Raw genomic sequence first — 20,588 nt, 5'->3', positions numbered from 1 at the left:
GTTTTGGGCTGGTTTTTGTTTATTCTTTAATGGTATTCGTTAAGGGCTTATTATGTGCCCAGGCACTACACTAAGCACTGGGGTAGAGATAATAGGTTGGAAATAGTCCATGTCCCACTTGGGACTCACACCCTAAATCCCCATTTTATGGATGAGGTAACTGAGACACAGAGAATGACGGTATTAAGTACTTAATATGTGCCAGGCACTGTACTAAGCACTGGGGTGGATTCAAGCAAATCGAACTGAGCATAGTCCCTGTCCCATGTGGGGTTCACAGTCTCAATCCCCATTTAACAGATGAGGTAACTGAGGCCCAGAGAAGTGAAGTGACTTGCCCAAGGTCACACAGCAGACAAGCATCAGAGGCAGCAATAGGACCCAGGCCTTTCTGACTCTCAGTCCCATGCTCTACCCATTGGGCCACCTTGCTTCTCTGTTGGGACTGGAACCCAGGTCTCCTGACTCCCAGCCCTGTCCTCTTTCCATAAGGTCATGCTATTAATTAATTAATCAATCAATCAATCAGTGGTCTTTATTGAGCACTTATATGTGCAGAGCACTGTTCCAAGAGCTTGGGAGCATACAATACAAGAGAATTAGCAGTTAAGGTTCCTGCCAACAGTTAATATCTTGGTCCCACTGAGTCATCCTACCTCCTTAAATCCGCCAAACAATCACTCTTCTCTCCTTCAAAGCCCTACTGAAGGCACACCTCCTCCAGTGGGCCTTCCCAGACTAAGCCCCCCTTTTCCTCAGCTCCTCAGCTTCCACATCACCTCGGCTCGCTCCCTTTACTCCTCCCCCCGTCTCCCCGCCCCACAGCACTTATGTCTATCTGTATATGTCTATAATTCTATTTATTTATATTGATGCTTGTTTACGTGTTTTGATGTCTGTCTCCCCCCCACACTAGACTCTAAGCCCTTTGTAGGCAGGGATTGTCTCTCCTTATTACTGAATTGTAGTTTCCAAGCACTTAGTACAGTGCTGTGCACACATTAAGCGTTCAATAAATACCATTGATTGAATGAATGAATGAGTTTGGAGCCATAACATCCAGAGTGACCCAGAGCTTTAAAGGTTTTCTCAGGACAGGGCAGTCTCCAGCCCAGCTTCTCTCCTTCTTCCTCCCTTCTTGCCTCCTATTTATTCATTCATTCATGGAGAAGCAGCGTGGCTCATTGGAAAGAGCCCGGGCTTTGGAGTCAGAGGTCATGGGTTCAAGCCCTGGCTCTGCCAACTGCCAGCTGTGTGACTTTGTGCAAGTTACTTAACTTCTCTGGGCTTCAGTTACCTCATCTGTAAAATGGGGCCCCCCGTGGGGCAACCTGATCACCTTGTAACCTCCCCAGCGCTTAGAACAGTGCATTGCACGTAGTAAGTGCTTAACAAATGCCATTATTTTTATTATTATTATTATTATTATTCCCTTCCCTCACCAGCTGGTAGCCACAGCCATTGCTCTGAAGCAGCCGTGCAGTATAATAATGTCACATTACACCATGCTTTCACAAGTCTCATGGGGGCCCCCCCATAAATAGTAGAGTCCTGGACCCCCTGATGGTGAAATCAGAGCACTAATCTGGGCTAGCACCTACTGAGGGTCGTTGCATGGGGCAGGGGGATTAAGGCATTTAAAGCCATTTGATTCTCAATGAAGTAAACTATGTTAAAGTGTATACTTGGCTCCGTGCACCAATCACTCAAAGGTTTGATTTTATATTTCAAAATATAAATATAAATATAAATATTATATATAAATATTATATATAAATATTATATAATATATAAATATAAAAGTATAAATATATTTCTCCCCCTTTTAGACTGTGAGCCCACTGTTGGGTAGGGACTGTCTCTATATGTTGCCAATTTGTACTTCCCAAGCGCTTAGTACAGTTCTCTGCACACAGTAAGCGCTCAATAAATACGATTGATGAGGATGATGATATTTGTCTCTTCTGCACCAAAAGCTGCTGACTTCTGAGCTGGATGCTTTATTTCTGCGAAATTGGGTAGCTGGATAAACTCTGGAATGGGACAGCAGGGAGTTTAGTTGTCACATCTTTTGTGGCTTTTTCATTTTAGGAAAGGCCTTTTGCTTTTTTGGGCAAGTTGGAGTGAGCGGAAGATTTGGACCACAGATGTGCCGTGGGCACGTAACCCGAATCCCCATCCTCTCCACAGTCTCTATCTCATTCCTTCTAGGCACCTTGGACAAGCGCACAATCTCCACTGTTTGCAATAAAATATGCTTATCCTCCATATGTCCTGTGAATTCTCCATGTCCAATACAACATGCATCACCAAGCCATGCGGTTTAACAGTCTGGCAGGCCTCACACTTTTTTTATGCCTTCGGGGAATTGGTCCGGATGTTTCTCAGAAAACCAATAGAGTGCAAATTAGCCTTCCAAGAGCTCAAGAGGGCAAACTGAGTTATTATCTATTTACCCACAATGGAGACTCAGAAATTTGAACCAGATAAGGGGAGAGATAAACAGATGGCGGGGGGGGGGCATAAAGGTGTATAAATTCAAAGCTCTGGAAAATTTCAGAGGAAGTCAGGAGGAAAGGTGTCCGGCTTCAGAATGTCACAGCGATATTCCCATTTTCCCTGGGATGAGACAATAAGCAAGTACAACCTAGGGGGTGTTCAATTTTCTTAGGGTCGGGGGTTCAACAAGTAATGCTCCGAATATCTTCTGCCAGTGCTGCAAAATGAATTTCACCATTTTTATTTCTTGCAAGACTGGGCACCCTTCTTCAATTACAACAGATACAACTCACTACTAATCAGTCAATCAAGTATTGAGTGCCTACTGTGTGCAGAGGACGGAACTCGGCACTCAAAGCAGCCACAATGAAGCAGCATTTTGAAGAGGTAATGGCAAATGTATACAATGTGCAAATAGCTGAATAGCCGTGCTAGCCAAATAACTCTGGCATGTACTTCAATAACAACAGTAAGTCAAAATCAAACAATAAAACCCAACCCCCATACCCATTTCAGCAGAAAAGCTGTTTAGAAACTCTCTCCTTATATACAAAGTACCCACTCTAAAGGCCAACTGGACCAAAACTCTGAATCCTTTGTGCTTATTTTTGTTCTTATTGTTGCTACACACATCAGAGAGAGAGAGAGAGAGAGAGAGAGAGAGAGAGAAAGAGAGAGAGAGATCAGAATCTCTGGGAATTACTCAAATGTGGTTTCCAGCAGATAAGGCACCTGAGTTTATGTCCCGTGACATAGTTTTAACAACCTTGGGAGCCTCACAAGTATAATATCACTGACAAGTTCTTCCTAAAGAGAAATACCACCTCCAGTCCACCTGAATGCCCAGCTCCCCCATTACTTTCTATCACTAGATCATAAACTCCTTGTGGGCAGGGATCATCATCATCATCAGTCGTATTTATTGAGCTCTTACTATGTGCAGAGCACTGTACTAAGCGCTTTGGAAGTACAGATTGGCAACGTATAGAGACAGTCCCTACCCAACAGTGGGCTCACAGTCTAAAAGGGGGAGACAGAGAACAAAACCAAACATACTAACAAAATAAAATAAATAGAATAGATATGTACAAGTAAAATAAATAAATAAATAAATAAATAAATAGAGTGATAAATATGTACAAACACATATACATATATACAGGTGCTGTGGGGAAGGGAAGGAGGTAAGATGGGGGGATGGAGAGGGGAACGAGGGGGATTATTCCTCACGCTCCTTTTGTGCTTTCCCATGCACTTTGTACTGTGTGTTGCACTCAAGGGGTCCTCAGTAAACACTATTACTACTACTATTACTAATAATAACAATAATTATGGTACTTGATGAGATGTAGATATGGTCCCTAAACCCCAAGAAGCCCACAGTCAAAGAATAAGAGGGAGAAGGGGTTGGTGACAGGCACATGTGCAAAGGTGAACAAAAATTATGAAAGAATGCTATCTGCTGAACCCAGGAATCTCACTCAGGGTGGCCTCCCAGCTTCCTCCCGCTTCCCAGATCCTGCCGGACATATTCAGTCGGGTGAAGTCATTCCGTCTAATCTCCTTCTGGCTGACTGCCTTGGAACAAGCCCTCAGCAGCCCCAGCTGGGAAAACAGAACCCTGTCCTTGCTTTGTTACTCTACGTTTGCTCCTTCTAGGTTCTAATCAATCAATGAATCAATGGTATTCCTTGAGCGCTTACTGTGTGCAGAACGCCAGACTAAGCGCTTTTTATGGTATTTGTTAAGCACTTACTATGTACCAGGCACTGTACTAAGCACTGGGGTAGACACAAGCTAATCAGGCTGGACCCAATCCATGGTCCACGTGGGGCTCACGGGCTTATTGGCCATTTTACAGATGAGGTAGCAGAGAATTTAAGTGACTCGCCCAAGGTCACACAGCAGACGAGTGGCAGAGCCGGGATCAGAACCCCGGTCTTTCTGGAAGCGCTTAGAAAAATACAATATAACAGAGTTGGTAGATGCGACTTTGCTTTAGACTGTGAGCCCACTGTTGGGTAAGGACTGTCTCTATATGTTGCCAATTTGTACTTCCCAAGCGCTTAGTACAGTGCTCTGCACATAGTAAGCGCTCAATAAATACGATTGATGATGATTGATGATGATGCGATCCCTGTCCACAAGAAGCTTACAGTCTACCAGGGGAGACAGACATTAAAATGAATTGCCTCTCGGCTTGGTGTCCCTGCCTCCCGTCTTTCCCTTCTCCAGTCCGTATTTCCCGGGCCACTTTTTTAAAACATTGTTCTGCTCACCTCTCCCCACTCCTCAAGAGCCTTCAACGGGTACCCCGTCCTCCCTGAATTAAGCAGAAATTCCTGACCGTTGGTTTTAAGGCACTTAATCAGCTTTCTTCCTCCTAACAATTCTCTCTTCCCACCGTGCAAAGCCCTTCTGAAATCCCACTGCTGTAGGTGTTCTCCAACTCACTCTTCTTCTCTCCAGGTCATATCCTCCCAGCTTTGGCATCACTTTCAATTCATGCCCTCACACCCACCCGGGGCACTTTGTAACATTCACACGGCATGACATGGCACTTTAGTTTTCTACTATTGAAACATTCATTCAATCATATTTCATTGAGCACTTACTATGTGAAGAGCGCTGCGCTCAGACTTGTACTTCCCAAGTGCTTAGTACAGTGCTCTGCACACAGTAAGCACTCAATAAATACGATTTAATGAATGAGTGCACGCAGACTTGTACTTCCTGAGCGCTTAGTACAGTGCTCTGCACACAGTAGGTGCTCAATAAATACAACTGAATGAATGAATGAACTGGGGAGAGTACAGTATAGCAGTAAAAAGACACATTCCCGGCCCACAATGAGCTTACGGTCTAGAAGGGGAGACAGACATTAATATAAATAAATAAATTACAGGTATTTTCGTAAATACCAGGAGGCTGGGAGGGAGATGAATACAGGGAGGAAGTCAGGGTGACACAGAAGGGAGTGGGAGAAGAGAATAGGAGGGCTTAGTCTGGGAAAGCCTCTTGGATGTGCGGACAGAAGACAGCTCTCTTCCACCTTCCCATCGTTTTCCCTATTTGTATTTTGAGTCTGCCTCCCCTGCTAGATTGTAAGCTTTTTGAGGGCAGGGATTTCACATTCTGACCCTATTGTACTCTTCCTAACTTTTACAACAGTGCTCTGAACACAGCAAGCACTTGATATATGCTATTGAACTGTGGATTGTAAGCTCAATGTGGGCAGGGAATGTGTCACCGACTTTGCCCCGATCTCGTCTATCTCACCCCTGACCCCTTTCCCACATCCTCCCCCTAGCCTGGAACTCCCCTCCTTCCTTTATTCATTCATTCAATCGTATTTATTGAGTGTTTACTGTGTGCAGAGCACTGGACTAAAGCACTTGATAAGTACAATTCGGCAACAGAGACAATCCCTACCCAACAACGGGCTCACAGTCTAGAAGAGGGAAGACAGACAACAGAACAACAACAAGTAAACAGGCATCGATAGCTTCAAAATAAATAGAATTATAGATATATACACATCATTAATAAAATAAATAGAATAATAAATATGCACATAGATACACAAGTGCTGTGGGGCGGGGAGGGGGGTAGAGCAGAGGGAGGGAGTAGAGGTGATGGGGAGGGGAGGAGGAGCAGAGGAAAAGGGGGGCTCAGTCTGGGAAGGCCTCCTGAAGGAGGTGAGCTTTCCTTCCATATATGCCAGACCACCACTCTCTCCACTTAGCATTATTATTATTATTATTACTTATTATTATCATTGCTTATTTACTCATATTACTGTCTTTCTCCCCCACTGGACTGCAAGGTTATTTTTTATAGTATTTGTTAAGTGCTTACTCTGAGCCAGGCACTGTACTAAGCGCTAGGGTAGATACAAATTAATCTGGTTGGACCCAATCCCTCTCCCACATAGAGCTCCCAGGCTCAATCCTGTTTTTACAGATGAGAAAACTGAGGTAGAGAAGTGAAGTGAGTTGTCCAAGGTCACTCAGCAGGCAAGTGGCAGAGCCAGGACTAGAACCCAAGTCCTTCAGATTCCCAGGCCCTCGCTCTAGCCACTAGGCCAAGCTGAATTACGGACAAGGAATGTGTCTGCTAATTCTGTTGTATCGTGCTCTCCCAACCACTTAGTACAGTACTCTGCACATAGTAAGTCCTCAATAAATACCAATGATTGTTTAGTTGATTTATTATTGTACTGTACTCTGCCAAATGCTTATTACAGTGCTCTGCCCACAGTGAGCACTCACTAAATACCGTTGATTGATTGGTTGATTATACACCCATTCCCTCTGGCATCCTCATCCTCAGTTTGTTCTCCAAACCCAGGATCCACTGGATTCATTTTCTTCCCTGGCTGCCCAGCATGTGTGTGGAGGTGGGGGAGTGGGGTGTCACTTGTCACAGGCATGACTCCTCTTCTCCAGGCAGGCCCAAAGACCAGCTGAGGGGCAGCCGTATGGGCATGACTTTCACAGGTGGCAGGGGGGATGGAGTGGGGAACAGGGCAACAGAGCCCTGTTGTGGGGCCATTAATAACTTCTCAAGTGGCTCACTAGCCCTCTGAGTGGGCTTGGAGGGATGAAGAACAGAAGAGAAGAGGGGAGGGAGGGAAGGAAGGGAGGGACAGAGGGAAAGGAGGGAGGGGAGGGAAAGGAGGGAGGGAGGGAGGGAGGGAAAGGAGGGAGAGAGGGAAAGGAAGGAAGGGAAGGGAGGGGAGGAGAGGAGGGAGAGGAGGGAGGGAAGGGGGAAGAGGGAAAGGAGGGAGGGAGGGAAGGGAGGGAGAGAGGGGAAGGAGGGAGGGAAGGGAGGGAAAGAGGGAAAGGAGGGAGGGAGGGAAGGGAGGGAGAGAGGGGAAGGAGGGAGGGAGGGAAGGGAGGGAGACAGGGGAAGGAGGGAGGGGAAGGAGGGAGGGAGGGAAAGGAGGGGAGGGAAGGGAGGGGAGGAGAGGAGGGAGAGGAGGGAAGGAAGGGAGAGAGGGAAAGGAAAGAGGAGAGGGAGGGAGGGAAGAAGAGGGAAGGAGGGGAAGGAAGGGGAGGGAAGGGGGGAAAGAGGGAAAGGAGGGAGGGAGGGAAGGGAGGGAGAGAGGGGAAGGAGGGAGGGAAGGGAGGGAAAGAGGGAAAGGAGGGAGGGAGGGAAGGGAAGGAGAGAGGGGAAGGAGGGAGGGAGGGAAGGGAGGGAGACAGGGGAAGGAGGGAGGGGAAGGAGGGAGGGGAAGGAGGGAGGGAGGGAAAGGAGGGGAGGGAAGGGAGGGGAGGAGAGGAGGGAAAGGAGGGAAGGAAGGGAGAGAGGGAAAGGTAAGAGGAGAGGGAGGGAGGGAAGAAGAGGAGGGAGGGAGGGAGGGAAGGAGGGGAAAGAAGGGGGGAGGGAGGGGAAGGAAGGGGAAGGAAGGGGAGGGAGGGAAGGAGGGAAAGGAAGGGGAGGGATGGAGGGAAGGAGGGCAGGGAGGGAGGGAAGAAGAGAGGAAGGAAGGGAAGGGAAGGGAAGGAAGGAAAGGAGGAAGGGAGGGAGAGAGAAAGAGGAGGAAAGGTGCACAGATAGCATTTTTTTTCATTTGGAGATGGGAGGTTGGGTTTTGGGGCTCGGGAATCTGTTCAGCCCCACCCTGGGGGGCTCTTGTTGGAGCCCCGGATTGTGCCAAAGGATGGGATCCTGCCCCTAAAGCTATGGGGGTGAAAAAGTGGCTTCCGGGGGCTTGGGTGGGAGCGGGGGGAAGAGGAGAGGGAGGGAGAGTGTGAGGGAAACAGGATGGGGGGAAAGATGAAAGGTGGGGGGCGGAGGAGGGATGGACAGCCATAGTGTTTCCTCCCTATTATCCTCCATTGCCTGGGGATGCCCTGGAACTTCCCCGCAACTAGACTAACCTCGCGCTGGTTCGAAATTGTGCCGGAGCGCGCAATCCGCCGCTGCCCGCTCAGTTGATTCTCGCCTCCTTTCTTGGGAAACCCTTCCCAGCCCGCTCCCCTTTCCCCAGCTACCTCTTCCCCGGTCTGGGCTGGTCCCTCACTTGGGAAAGTCAGGGAATGGGAAGGGAAGGAAAGACCCTCCACGTGGGTGGGGAGGGATGGGATGGGATGGGAGGGTGAGAGGAAGGACCGGAGACCCCCAGAGAGGGAGGAGAGGTCCGGGGGTGGAAAGAGATGGGGCTGGGAGAGGAGGGGGGGGGGGGGGGGGGAAGCGGGGATGACAGGAGAGATCCAGGGATGAGTGGGCCGAGGGACCTGGGGGGACGGGGGAAGATGGGAGCATCCCACGGGGATGGGGGGCACACGGCGAGTCCTGGGGGGCGGGGGAGTTGGCTGGACGGAGGGACCCCGAGGAGATGGGGGGAAGTGGGTGGACAGAGGGACCCCCCGGAGTTGGGTAGACGGACAGATCCGAGGGTGGGGGAGATGGGGAGGGACGGCGGGAGCTGGGTGGACGGAGGGACACGGGGAAAGGGGGAGGTGAGTGGACAGAGCGACACGGGGGACCGGGAGGGGATGGGGGGAGCGACAGACACGGGGGACGGAGACCCGGGGGCCGGGGAGGATGGGCTGGACAGAGGGAGGTGAGAGAAGGACAGTGGGCAGGGGCTGGCTGGCCGCAGGGACCCGGGGGAAGGAGGAGGGGAGTGGACAGAGGCTGGCTGGCCGGACGGACCCGGGGGAAGGAGGAGGGGAGTGGATAGTGGACAGTGGACAGGAGATGAGTGTCCGGAGGGACCCGGGGGAAGGAGGAGGGGAGTGGACAGGGACTGGGAGTCCGGAGGAAAGCGGGGGAAGGAGGAGGGGAGTGGACAGTGGACAGAGGATGAGTGTCCGGAGGGGCCCGGAGGAAGGAGGAGGTGGGGGACAGGGGAGGTGGGGGGGACAGTGGACAGGGGCTGGCTGTCCGGAGAGACCCGGGGGAAGGAGGAGGTGACTGGACAGGGAACGGGGACTGGGTGTCCGGAGAGACCCAGGAGAAGGACGAGGTGAGTGGCCGGGGGTGGTGGGTGGACAGAGGGAGGAGGGAGAAGGAGAGATGAGTGGGCAGTGGACAGGGGATGAGTGTCCGGAGGGAGCCGGGGGAAGGGGGAGGTGAGTGGACAGTGGACAGGCGATGAGTGTCCGGAGGGACCCGGGGGAAGGAGGAGGTGGGGGGACAGTGGACAGAGGATGAGGGTCCGGAGGGGCCCGGAGGAAGGAGGTGGTGGGGGAACAGGGGAGGTGGGGGGACAGTGGACAGGGGCTGGCCGTCCGGAGGGACTCGGGGGAAGGAGGAGGTGAGTGGACAGTGGACGGGGCCTGGGTGTCCGGAGGGGCCCGGGGGAAGGAGGAGGTGAGTGAACGGGAAGGTGGGGGGACAGAGGGACCCGGGGGCCTGGGGAGATGGGGGTGGACGGCGGAGGTGGGGGGACAGAGGGAGGAAGGAGAAGGAGGAGGTGAGTGGGCAGAGGCTGGGTGTCCGGAAGGGCCCGGGGGAAGGAGCAGGTGAGTGGACAGTGGACAGGGGATAAGTGTCCGGAGGGAGGACCCGGAGGAAGGAGGAGATGAGTGGGCAGTGGGCAGGGGCTGGCTGTACGGAGAGGCCCGGGGGAAGGAGGGGGTGAGCGGACGGGAAGGTGGGTGTCCCGAGGGAGGGAGGAGGAGGAGAATGGACAGTGGACAGGGGCTGGGTGTCCGGAGTGCCCCGGGAGAAGGAGGAGGAGAGTGGACAGGGCCTGGGTGTCAGGAGGGAGGCTGTCCGGAGGGACCCGGGGGAAGGAGGAGGAGAGTGGACAGGGCCTGGGTGTCAGGAGGGAGGCTGTCCGGAGGGACCCGGGGGAAGGAGGAGGTGAGTGGACAGGGGAGGTGAGTGGGCAGTGGGCAGGGGCTGGCTATCCGGAGGGGGCCGGGGGAAGGAGGGGGTGAGCGGATGGGAAGGTGGGTGTCCCGAGGGAGGGAGAAGGAGGAGAATGGACAGTGGACAGGGGCTGGGTGTCCGGAGTGCCCCAGGAGAAGGAGGAGGAGAGTGGGGAGGGTCTGGGTGTCTGGAGGGACCCGGGGGAAGGAGGAGGTGAGTGGGCAGGGGAGGTGAGTGGACAGTGGACAGCAGCTGGCTGTCCGGAGGGACCAGGGGAAAGGCGGAGGTGAGTGGACAGAGGGAGGAAGGAGAAGGAGGAGGAGAGTGGACAGTGGACAGGGGCTGGCTGTCCGGAGGAACCAGGGGAAAGGCGGAGGTGAGTGGACAGGGGAGGTGGATGGCCAGAGGGATGAGGGAGAAGGAGGAGGAGGAGAGTGGACGGGGGATGGCTGTCCGGAGGGGCCCGGGGGAAGGCGGAGGTGAGTGGACGGGGAGGTGGATGGCCAGAGGGAGGAAGGTGAAGGAGGAGGAGGAGAGTGGACAGGGACTGGCTGTCCGGAGGGGCCCCGGGGAAGGCGGAGGTGAATGGCCAGGGGAGGTGGATGGCCAGAGGGAGGAAGGAGAAGGAGGAGGTGAGTGGGCAGGGGAGACGAGTGGACAGTGGACAGGAGATGAATGTCCGGAGAGACCCGGGGGAAGGAGGGGGTGAGTGGACAGTGGACAGGGGCTGGCTGTCCGGAGGGATCCAGGTGAAGGAGGAGGAGAGTGGGCAAGGGTTAGGTGTCCAGAGGGACCAGGGGAAAGGCGGAGGTGAGTGGACACTGGACAGGGGGTGAGTGTCCGGAGGGACCAGGGGAAAGGCGGAGGTGAGTGGACAGGGGAGGTGGGTGGCCAGAGGGAGGAAGGACGAGGAGGAGGAGGAGAGTGAACAGTGGACAGGGGCGCTGGCTGCCCGGAGGGACCCGGGGGAAGGCGGAGGTGAGTAGACAGGGGAGGTGGATGGCCAGAGGGAGGAAGGAGAAGGAGGAGGAGGTGAGTGGACAGGGAGCCGGGTGTCCGGAGGGACCCGGGGGAAGGAGGAGGTGGGTGGACAGGGGAGGTGGGGGGCCAGACGGAGGAAGGAGAAGGAGGAGGAGGAGGAGAGTGGACAGTGGGCAGGGGCTGGCTGTCCGGAGGGACCAGGGGGAAGGCGGAGGTGAAGGGACAGGGGAGGTGGATGGCCAGAGGGAGGAAGGAGAAGGAGGAGGAGGTGAGTGGGCAGGGGAGGTGAGTGGACAGTGGACAGGGGGTGAGTGCACAGAGGGACCCGGGGGAAGGAGGAGGTGGGTGGCCAGGGGAGGTGGGTGGCCAGAGGGAGGAAGGACAAGGAGGAGGCGAGTGGACAGTGGACAGGGGATGGGTGTCCGGGGGGACCCGGAGGAAGGAGGAGGTGGGTGGCCAGGGGACCAGAGGGAGGAAGGAGAAGGAGGAGGAGGAGGAGGAGGAGGAGGAGGGAGTGGGCAGTGGGCAGGGGCGCCGGTACCTGTGGAAGTAGTGGGCGCAGAAGAGGGCGAGGAGGAGCAGGGGGGTGGCGGGGGGCGCCGTGCGGCGGGGGCCGGAGGGCGGCCAGGGCGGCGGGCACGAGGAGGGCGGGCAGCTCCTGCAGGCACCAGGCGGCTTGGGCCGGCAGGCGGGCCGCCCCGGGCAGCAGCCGCTCCGTGCCCCGCCCGTAGGGCGCCGGCCGGCCCAGCAGCGCCGACGCCGCCCCCAGCCCCGCCACCGCCCCGCTGCCCGCGCCCACCGCCCACACCCACCCGCAGGACGCGGGCATCGCCCGGCGACACCCGCCGCCGCGGGACACCGCGGGACGCCGCGGGCCGCCACGGGCCGCCACGGGCCACCACGGGACACCACGGGCCACCACGGGCCGCCCGCCTCTCTATACGCGCACACCCACCCACCCACCCGCACACACACACCCACCCACCGCTCACACCCACCGCACACACCGCACGGACACGCCCCCGGACCCTCCTCCGCTCCTCCCGGACGCACCCGCCCTCCGCGGAACAAAAGAAGAAGAAGAAAGAAGAAAGAAAGAAAAAAAGAAGGAGAAGAAAGAAGAAGAAGAAAGAAGAAAGGAGAAGGAGAAGGAGTCATTTCCAATAAGAAGAAGAAGAAGAAGAAGAAGAAGAAGAAAGAAGAAAGAAGAAGAAGAAGAGAAAGAGAAAGAAGAAAGAAGATGAAGAAGAAGAAGAAGAGAAAGAAGAAAGAAGAAAAAGAAGAAGAAAGAAGAAGAAGAAGAAGGAGAAGGAGTCATTTCCAATAAGAAGAAGAAGAAGAAGAAAGAGAAAGAAGAAAGAAGAAGAAGAGAAAGAGAAAGAAGAAGAAAGAAGATGAAGAAGAAAGAAGATGAAGAAGAAAGAAGATGAAGAAGAAGAAGAAAGAGAAAGAAGAAAGAAGAAAGAAGAAAAAGAAGAAGAAAGAAGAAGAAGAAGGAGTCATTTCCAATAAGAAGAAGAAGAAAGAGAAAGAAGAAAGAAGAAAAAGAAGAAAGAGAAAGAAGAAAGAGAAAGAAAAAGAAGAAGAAGAAGAAGAAGAAGAAGAAGAAGAAGAAGAAGAAGAAGAAGAAAGAAGGAAGGAGAAAGAAGAATGGAGAAGAAGAAGAAGAAGAAGAAGAAGAAGAAGAAGAAGAAGAAGAAGAAGAAGAAGAAGAAGAAGAAGAAGAAGAAGAAGAAGAAGAAGAAGAAGAAGAAGAAGAAGAAGAAGGAAGAAGGAAGAAGGAAGAAGAAGGAAGAAGAAGAATGGTCATTACTACTACTACTACTAATAATAATAATAATAGGGATGATGGGGATGATGATGATGATAATGTTGGTAGTTGTTAAGCGCTCACTACGTGCCAAGCACTGTTCTAAACTAATAAGAATAATGATGTTGGTAGTTGTTGATTGCTCACTGTGCCAAGCGCTGTTCTAAGCTAATAAGAATAATGATGATGATGTTGGTAGTTGTTAATTGCTCACTGTACGAAGCTCTGTTCTAAGCTAATAAGAATAATAATGATGATGATGATGATAATGTTGGTAGTTGTTAAGCACTCACTATGAGCCAAGTGCTGTTCTAAGCTAATAAGAATAATAGTGATGATGATGATGACGATGGTAATGTTGGTAGTTGTTAAGTGCTCACTATGTGCCAAGCATTGTTCTAAGCTAATAATAAGAAGAATGATGATAATAATAATGATAATGTTTGTAGTTAAGCGCTCACTATGTGCCAAGCACAGTTCTAAGCTATTAATAATAATGATGATGATGATTGATGATGCTGATGACAATGTTGGTTTTTGTTAAGCACTCACAATGTGCTAAGCACTGTTCTAAGCTATTAATAATAATGATGATGATGACTGATGATGATGATGACAATGTTGGTTTTTGTTAAGCACTCACAATGTGCCAAGCACTGTTCTAAGCTATAAATAATTATTATTATTACTATCATCATCATCATCATCATCATGACTGATGATGATGATAATAATAATGTTGGTATTTGTAAAGCACTCACTATGTGCCAAGCACTATTCTAAGCTAATAATAGTAATGATGATGATGATGATGAAGACGATGATAATGTTGGTATTTGTTAAGCACTTACTATGTGCCAAGCACTGTTTTAAGTGCTGAGTTAGATACAAGGTAATCAGGTTGTCCCACATAGGGCTCACAGTCTTCATCCCCATTTTACAGATGAGGTAACTGAGACACAGAGAAGTGAGGTGACTTGATAATAATAATAACAATGTTGGTATTTGTTGAGCGCTTAGTATGTGCCAAGCACTGTTCTCAGCGTGGGGGAAAATTCAAGGTGATCATGTTGTCCCACGTGGGGCTTAAAGTCTTCATCCCCACTTGACAGATGAGGGAACTGAAGGCCAGAGAAGTGAAGTGACTTGCCCAAGGTCACACAGCTGACAAGTAGCAGAGTAGGGATTAAGAATCCATGACCTCTGACTCCCAAGCCCGGGCTCTTTCCACTAAGCCACACTGCTTCTCATGATCCCAATCACATTTCTTATGGGAAAAATCAGGATTCTTCATCATCATCATCATATTGTGCAAATTTATTACTCTATTTTATTAATGATGAGTATATATCTATAATAGAATTATAGATATATTAATATAATTATAGACATATTAATAAAATAGAGTAATTCATCATCATCATATTGTACAAATTTATTACTCTATTTTATTAATGATGAGTATATATCTATAATTCTATTTACCTATTCTACTTCTGTCTACTTCTATTTATCTACTCTGTCTACAGTAGATACCTGTCTACTTGTTTTGTTTTGTTTTATTTTGTTGTCTGTCTTCCCCCCTTCTAGACTGTGAGCCTGTTGTAGGGTAGGGAATGCCTCTATGTGTTGCCAAATTATACCTTCCAAGCACTTAGTCCTGTGCTCTGCACACAGTAAGCGTTCAATAAATACAATTGAATGAATGAAGGAATCATAAATCCTAACGTTTAGACTTGGACTAATGTTTGGCATGGGGTAAGTGCTTAATAAATACTGTAAATATTGATGCTAATGATGATGATGATGATGATGCCTACTTTTCTGGTCAGACCAGCAGGAGAACAAATGAAAAAGGGAAATAACCTACCCACCTTCCTACCTTCCCTTAAACTCACTGTGGGAAGGGAACATTTCTATCAAATCTGACATATTGTAAAAATAAGTGGTAAAAATAATAATAATAATAATAATAATGATATTTGTTAAGTACTCACTATGTGCCAAGCACTGTTCTAAGCGCTGGGGGAGATACAAGGTCATCAGGTTGCCCCACAAGGGGTTCACAGTCTTCATCCCCATTTGACAGGTGAGGGAATTGAGACCCAGACAAGTGAAGTGACTTGCCCAAAGCCACGCAGCTGACAAGTAGCAGAGCCGGGATTAGAACCGATGACCTCTGACTCCCAAACTCGGGCTCTTTCCACTGAGCCACGCTGCTTCTCTACCGTATTTGTTAAGCACTTATTAGGTGGCAGGCACTGTACTAAGCGCCGAGGTCATTGTGAGAAAATCGAGTTGGACCCAGCCCCTGTCCCATGTGGGGCTCAAGGCTTGATCCCCATGGCTCAATGGAAAGAGCCTGGGCTTTGGAGTCAGAGGTCATGGGTTCAAATCCTGGCTCCGCCAATTGTCAGCTGTGTGACTTTGGGCAACTCACAACTTCTCTAGGCCTCAGTAACCTCATCTGTAAAATGGGAATGAAGACTGTGAGTCCCCCGTGGGACAACCTGATCACCTAGTAACCTCCCCAGCGCTTAGAACAGTGCTTTGCACATAGTGAGCGTTTAATAAATGCCATCATTATAATAAAAAGGATGGTATTTGTTTCGACTCCACCAGGTTCCTCTGGAAAACGGGGATTAATAAATCTTAATAACGATGATGTTGTAATGTTATAATGTTATCCTAATAACGATCGTGGGGTCAGCTAAGTGCTTACTGGGGGCAGGCACTGTACTAAGCACTGGAGTGGATGCAAGCAAATCGAGTTGGACCCAATCCCTGTCCCACGGGGGGCTCACAGGCTCAATCCCCATTCTACCATCATAGCAAGGATGGTATTTGTTAAGTGCTTACTAGGGGCCAGGCACTGTACTAAGCACTGGGGTGATTGCAAGCAAATCGAGTTGGACCCAATTCCTGTCCCACGTGGGGCTCACAGGATCAATCCCCATTCTACCATAATAATAAGAACGGTATTTGTTACAATTCTACAAGGTTCCTCCGGAAAATGGGGATTAATAATAAATACAATAATAATAATAATGACACTTATTAAGCCCTTACTGTGTGCAAAGCACTGTTCTAAGCACTGGGGAGGTTACAAGGTGATCAGGTTGTCCCACGGGGGGGGCTCACAGTCTTAATCCCCATTTTACAGATGAGGTAACTGAGGCTCAGAGAAGTTAAGTGACTCGCCCAAGGTCACACAGCAGACATGTGGCTGAGCCGGAATTAGAACCCATGACCTCTGATTCCCAAGCCCGTGCTCTTGCTGCTAAGCCACACTGCTTCTCATATGATCGATTGTCATACGATTGATTGATCAGTGCTTTGTACAACCCGTGTATCAATGCCAAAATATTAGCCCCACATTTAAAGGGCAGAAAGACTTGAAAAACATTATTAAAGCAGACTATATTTCTACTGGTTGGAGCCATTGAAGGAGCATACTATGTTAAATGCCAGGGAAAAGTCGCAAAAATGTCAAAGAACTAGTTCAAAGGCATCTTGGTCAATCTTAAAACCCAATTTCTGGAGTACAGGCTGTTAAATGAGTGCCAACGATGGTCATAAATCTCAAAGTTTCATGAATGTAACAAAGCAATACAACTCATAGTTCAAATGCTGAGGTCCATCCTCAAACCCTTAAGATAAATTTGGCCAAAGGGCAGTTTGCAGAATTATTTAGGGAATGGGAAATGAGATTTTCCATCCCTTTCCTCCATGCAAAGTACCAGAAAGTCTCTATTTTTTAAAAGGTGAAGACAATTTCGAATTCAGGAGGCTCATCTTCTCATCCTGGATGGTCAGAAAGAAGACCCAGTGTAATTCCGGTGCCCATATAGACCCCCAAACCGGGAAGGAGATGAGCTCAAATTTGCCCTTAATTTAACCAGCAGGAGGTCACCCACCAGTGACCTCGGACAGGGGTCTGTGAGGGTCTGAGGAGCAGACCGCAGGAGGTCATTAGGGAATTGAAGGAGTGACTGTAGAAGGACGGGAAATAAACTGTGTAATTCTTGAATTTAGATGCTAGTGGCAGTCAGTAAATCGATTGAGCACAGGCCTAGAAGTCAGAAGGACGTGGATTCTAATCCCAGCTCTGCCACTGGCCTTCTGTGTGACCTCGAGAAAGTCACTTATTCATTTCTCTGCTCCTCAGTTACCTCATCTTTAAAATGGGGATTAAAACTGTGAGCCCCACGTGGCACAGGGACTGTGTCCAACCCAATTTGCTTGTATCTACCCCAGCACGTAGTACGGTGCCTGGCACAGAGGAAACGCTTAACAAATACCACCATTATGATCATCATTATTATGATCGTTATTATCAATTGTATTTGGTAAGTGTATTGACTGTATGCAGAGCACTGTACTAAGCACCTGGGAGACTACCGAGAGAGTTGGTAGGTACAATCCTGCCCTCGAGGAGTTTACAATGTAGTGAGGAAGACAGACAGTAAGATAAATTACAGAAGGAACAGAGGATAAAGATAGGCACTTATGTACTGTGAAGGTAGAGGTGGGAAGAGGATCAAAGTGCTTAGGGGGTCAGAGATCCAAAGCCGTGGGTAATACAGAAGGGAGACTGAATAGGATGGGGAGATGAGAGATTAATCAGGGAAGGCTGCCTGGAGGTGATCAGCTGTGTGACTTTGGGCAAGTCACTTAACTTCTCTGTGCCTCAGTTACCTCATCTGTAAAATGGGGATGAAGACTGTGAGCCCCCCGTGGGACAAGCTGATCACCTTGTAACCTCCGCAGCGCTTAGAACAGTGCTTTGCACATAGTAAGCGCTTAATAAATGCCATTATTATTATTATTATTATTATGTGAATCTAGTAGGGCTGAGAAGGAACAGGAAAGAGAAGGGATTCATTCATTCATTCATTCACGCAGTCATATTTATTGAGTGCTTACTGTGTGCAGACCGCTGTACTAAGCACTTGGAAAGTACAAATCGGCAACGGCTTGGCTTTTGGAGTGGAAAGCCATCAGCAGGGATGGCTTTTGAAGGATGGGCACCGGGGGTGATACAGAGAAAGTTGTTCATGTTTGCCTGCATATGGGAAAGAGGGAGGCGAAGATGCGAAGAAACAAAGGAAAGATAACAATGAGAGAGAGAGACAGAGAGAGAGAGTGAGAAAACGGGACAGAGAAGGATGGGAGAGACGGGGGTGGCGGAGAGAAAGATACCCTGGACCCTCTTTATCATTCACTTTAAGGTACTCAACCAGCTATTCCCCCTCCTACTTTACCTCGCTGGTTACCCACCCACCCCCCATATTTCACTCCTCTAACACTAATCTTCTCACTGTACTTCGATCTTATCTATTCCACCACTGATCCCTTGCCCGCATCCAAGCTCTGACCTGAAACTCTTTCCCCTGCATATTCACAGACAGTCCACCCACCACTCTCCCCAATTTCAAAACCCTCCTAAAATCATATCTTCTTCAAGAGATCTTACCCAACTAAGCCCTCATTTCCCCTATACCCTTTCCCTTCTGCATCATCTATGCACTTGGGTCTGGCCCCTTGAAGCCCTTGTTTTTCTCCCCAACCTCAGCCTCATGGTACTTATGTACCTATCCACAGTTGATTTTAACGTCTGTCTCCTCCCTGGACCACAACAAGCTCCTTATGAACAAGGAACGTGTCTACCAAATCCGGAGCACGGGCCTCGGTGTCAGAATCCCGGCTCAAAATCCCAGCTCCGTCATTTGTTTGCTGTATGATCTTGGGCAAGTCGCTTAACTTCTCTGGGCCTCTGCTTCCTAATCGGTAAAATGGGGATTATAAAACTGTGAGCCCCACTTGGGACAAGGACATGGACCGTGTCCAACCTAATCAGCTTTTATGTGCCCCGGTAATTAATACAGTAATTAATTAAATTAATAATAACAAATTATTATTATAATTTGTATAATTAAATTATATAATTTAATAACAAATTGTTATTATTAATAATGATAACAAATAATCCATCCATAAACTGTATTCATCGAGTTCTGCTTCTTCATTGGAGAAGCAGCGTGGCTCAGTGGAAAGAGCCTGGGCTTTGGAGTCAGAGGTTGTGGGTTCTAATCCCGGCTCTGCCACTTGTCAGCTGTGTGGCTTTGGGCAAGTCACTTAACTTCTCTGGGCCTCAGTTCCCTCATCTGTAAAATGGGGATGAAGACTGTGAGTCCCACTTGGGACAACCTGATTACCTTGTATCTACCCCAGCGCTTAGAAGAGTCCCTTGCACATAGTAAGCGCTTAACAAATACCAACATTATTATTATTATTATCGAGCGCTTACAGAGTGCAGAGCACCATACTAAGCATTTGGGAGAGTACGATATAACTGAGTTGCTTAACAAATACCATTAAAAAAAATGACCTTCGATGTATAGTACTCTCCCAAGCGCTTTGTACAGTGCTCTGCACACAGTAAGTGCCCAGTAAACATTGTTGATTAACTGACTGATTGGCTGATTCGTGGCTGGTCCAGGGCACTGACTCAGCTGCCTTCTTTTGGTCAAGTGTAACGGGAAGCTAATCTTAATGACGGCATTTGTTAAGCGCTTACTACGTGCAAAGCACCGTTCTAAGCGCTGGGGAGGTTACAAGGTGATCGGGTTGTCCCACGGAGGGACTTACAGTCTTAACCCCCATTTTACAGGAGAGGTAACTGAGGCACAGACAAGTGAAGTGACTTGCCCAAAGTCACACAGCTGACAACTGGCGGGGCCGGGATTTGAACTCACGACCTCTGACTCCAAAGCCCGTGCTCTTTCCACTGAGCCACGCTGCTTCTCTAATAATTACCTTATGGGTAATAATAATAACAATAATAATCAATCAATCAATCAATCGTATTTATTGAGCACTTACTGTGTGCAGAGCACTGTACTAAGTGCTTGGGAAGTACAAGTCGGCAACACATAGAGACGGTCCCTACCCAACAGCATCAGGTCAGTGGCCTGGGTGCTGTTCAGATGGCAGATGTGATTCTGTTGCGGCTACTCCGGCCACTCTGGCCAGGACTACAAGCCCTTTGCTCTAGCTCTTTCTCACCTTCACAGACAACGTCTCCGTGGCTCCCAATGTCATAACATTTACGTAGCCCTGGTATTTACCCGATGAATTATTTCAGCCTGGCCCAAGTCGACTTGGGAAAAGTCTTCGAAGGGAACACTGAAGGTCACCCGGGTTTTCGCTGACCGGAACTGAAATTCCATCTACACCAGCAATGTTCTAATTATTTCATAATTCAGCATGTGGTAGGCGTTCTCTTTCCTTCACTCTCGCTGTTTTTCTCCTTTGGAGGAACCCACATTCTTCATGGGAACAGACATTTCTCATATATCCTGCTTAGTCTCTCTCTCTTTACCAACTTTTTCCGTTGTCTTCTGAATTTCGAGCAATAAAAACATGATGTTCGTGAATTCTGCTTGTAAAACATCGTTTTGTAAAAGGG

General features: G+C 49.4%; 1 protein-coding gene across 1 annotated transcript in view; it reads right to left on the bottom strand.

The window, feature by feature from the left end:
• The window catches only part of SRD5A2 (steroid 5 alpha-reductase 2), a 77,391-nt gene extending 57,042 nt beyond the window's left edge, over positions 1 to 20,349 (bottom strand). Inside the window, 5 exon segments of the mRNA XM_038771665.1 lie at positions 11,849 to 11,917; positions 11,919 to 12,244; positions 17,035 to 17,109; positions 18,081 to 18,182; positions 20,248 to 20,349. Coding sequence (XP_038627593.1) covers positions 11,849 to 11,917; positions 11,919 to 12,244; positions 17,035 to 17,109; positions 18,081 to 18,182; positions 20,248 to 20,349 — 674 coding nt within the window.
• Between the last annotated feature and the right edge of the window lie 239 nt (positions 20,350 to 20,588).

This window comes from Tachyglossus aculeatus, chromosome X1, assembly GCF_015852505.1.
Source record: "Tachyglossus aculeatus isolate mTacAcu1 chromosome X1, mTacAcu1.pri, whole genome shotgun sequence".
NCBI classification, from domain to species: Eukaryota; Metazoa; Chordata; class Mammalia; order Monotremata; family Tachyglossidae; genus Tachyglossus; species Tachyglossus aculeatus.
Note: the sequence above shows the minus strand (reverse complement) of the source record. Positions and strands in the feature narration are given on the sequence as shown.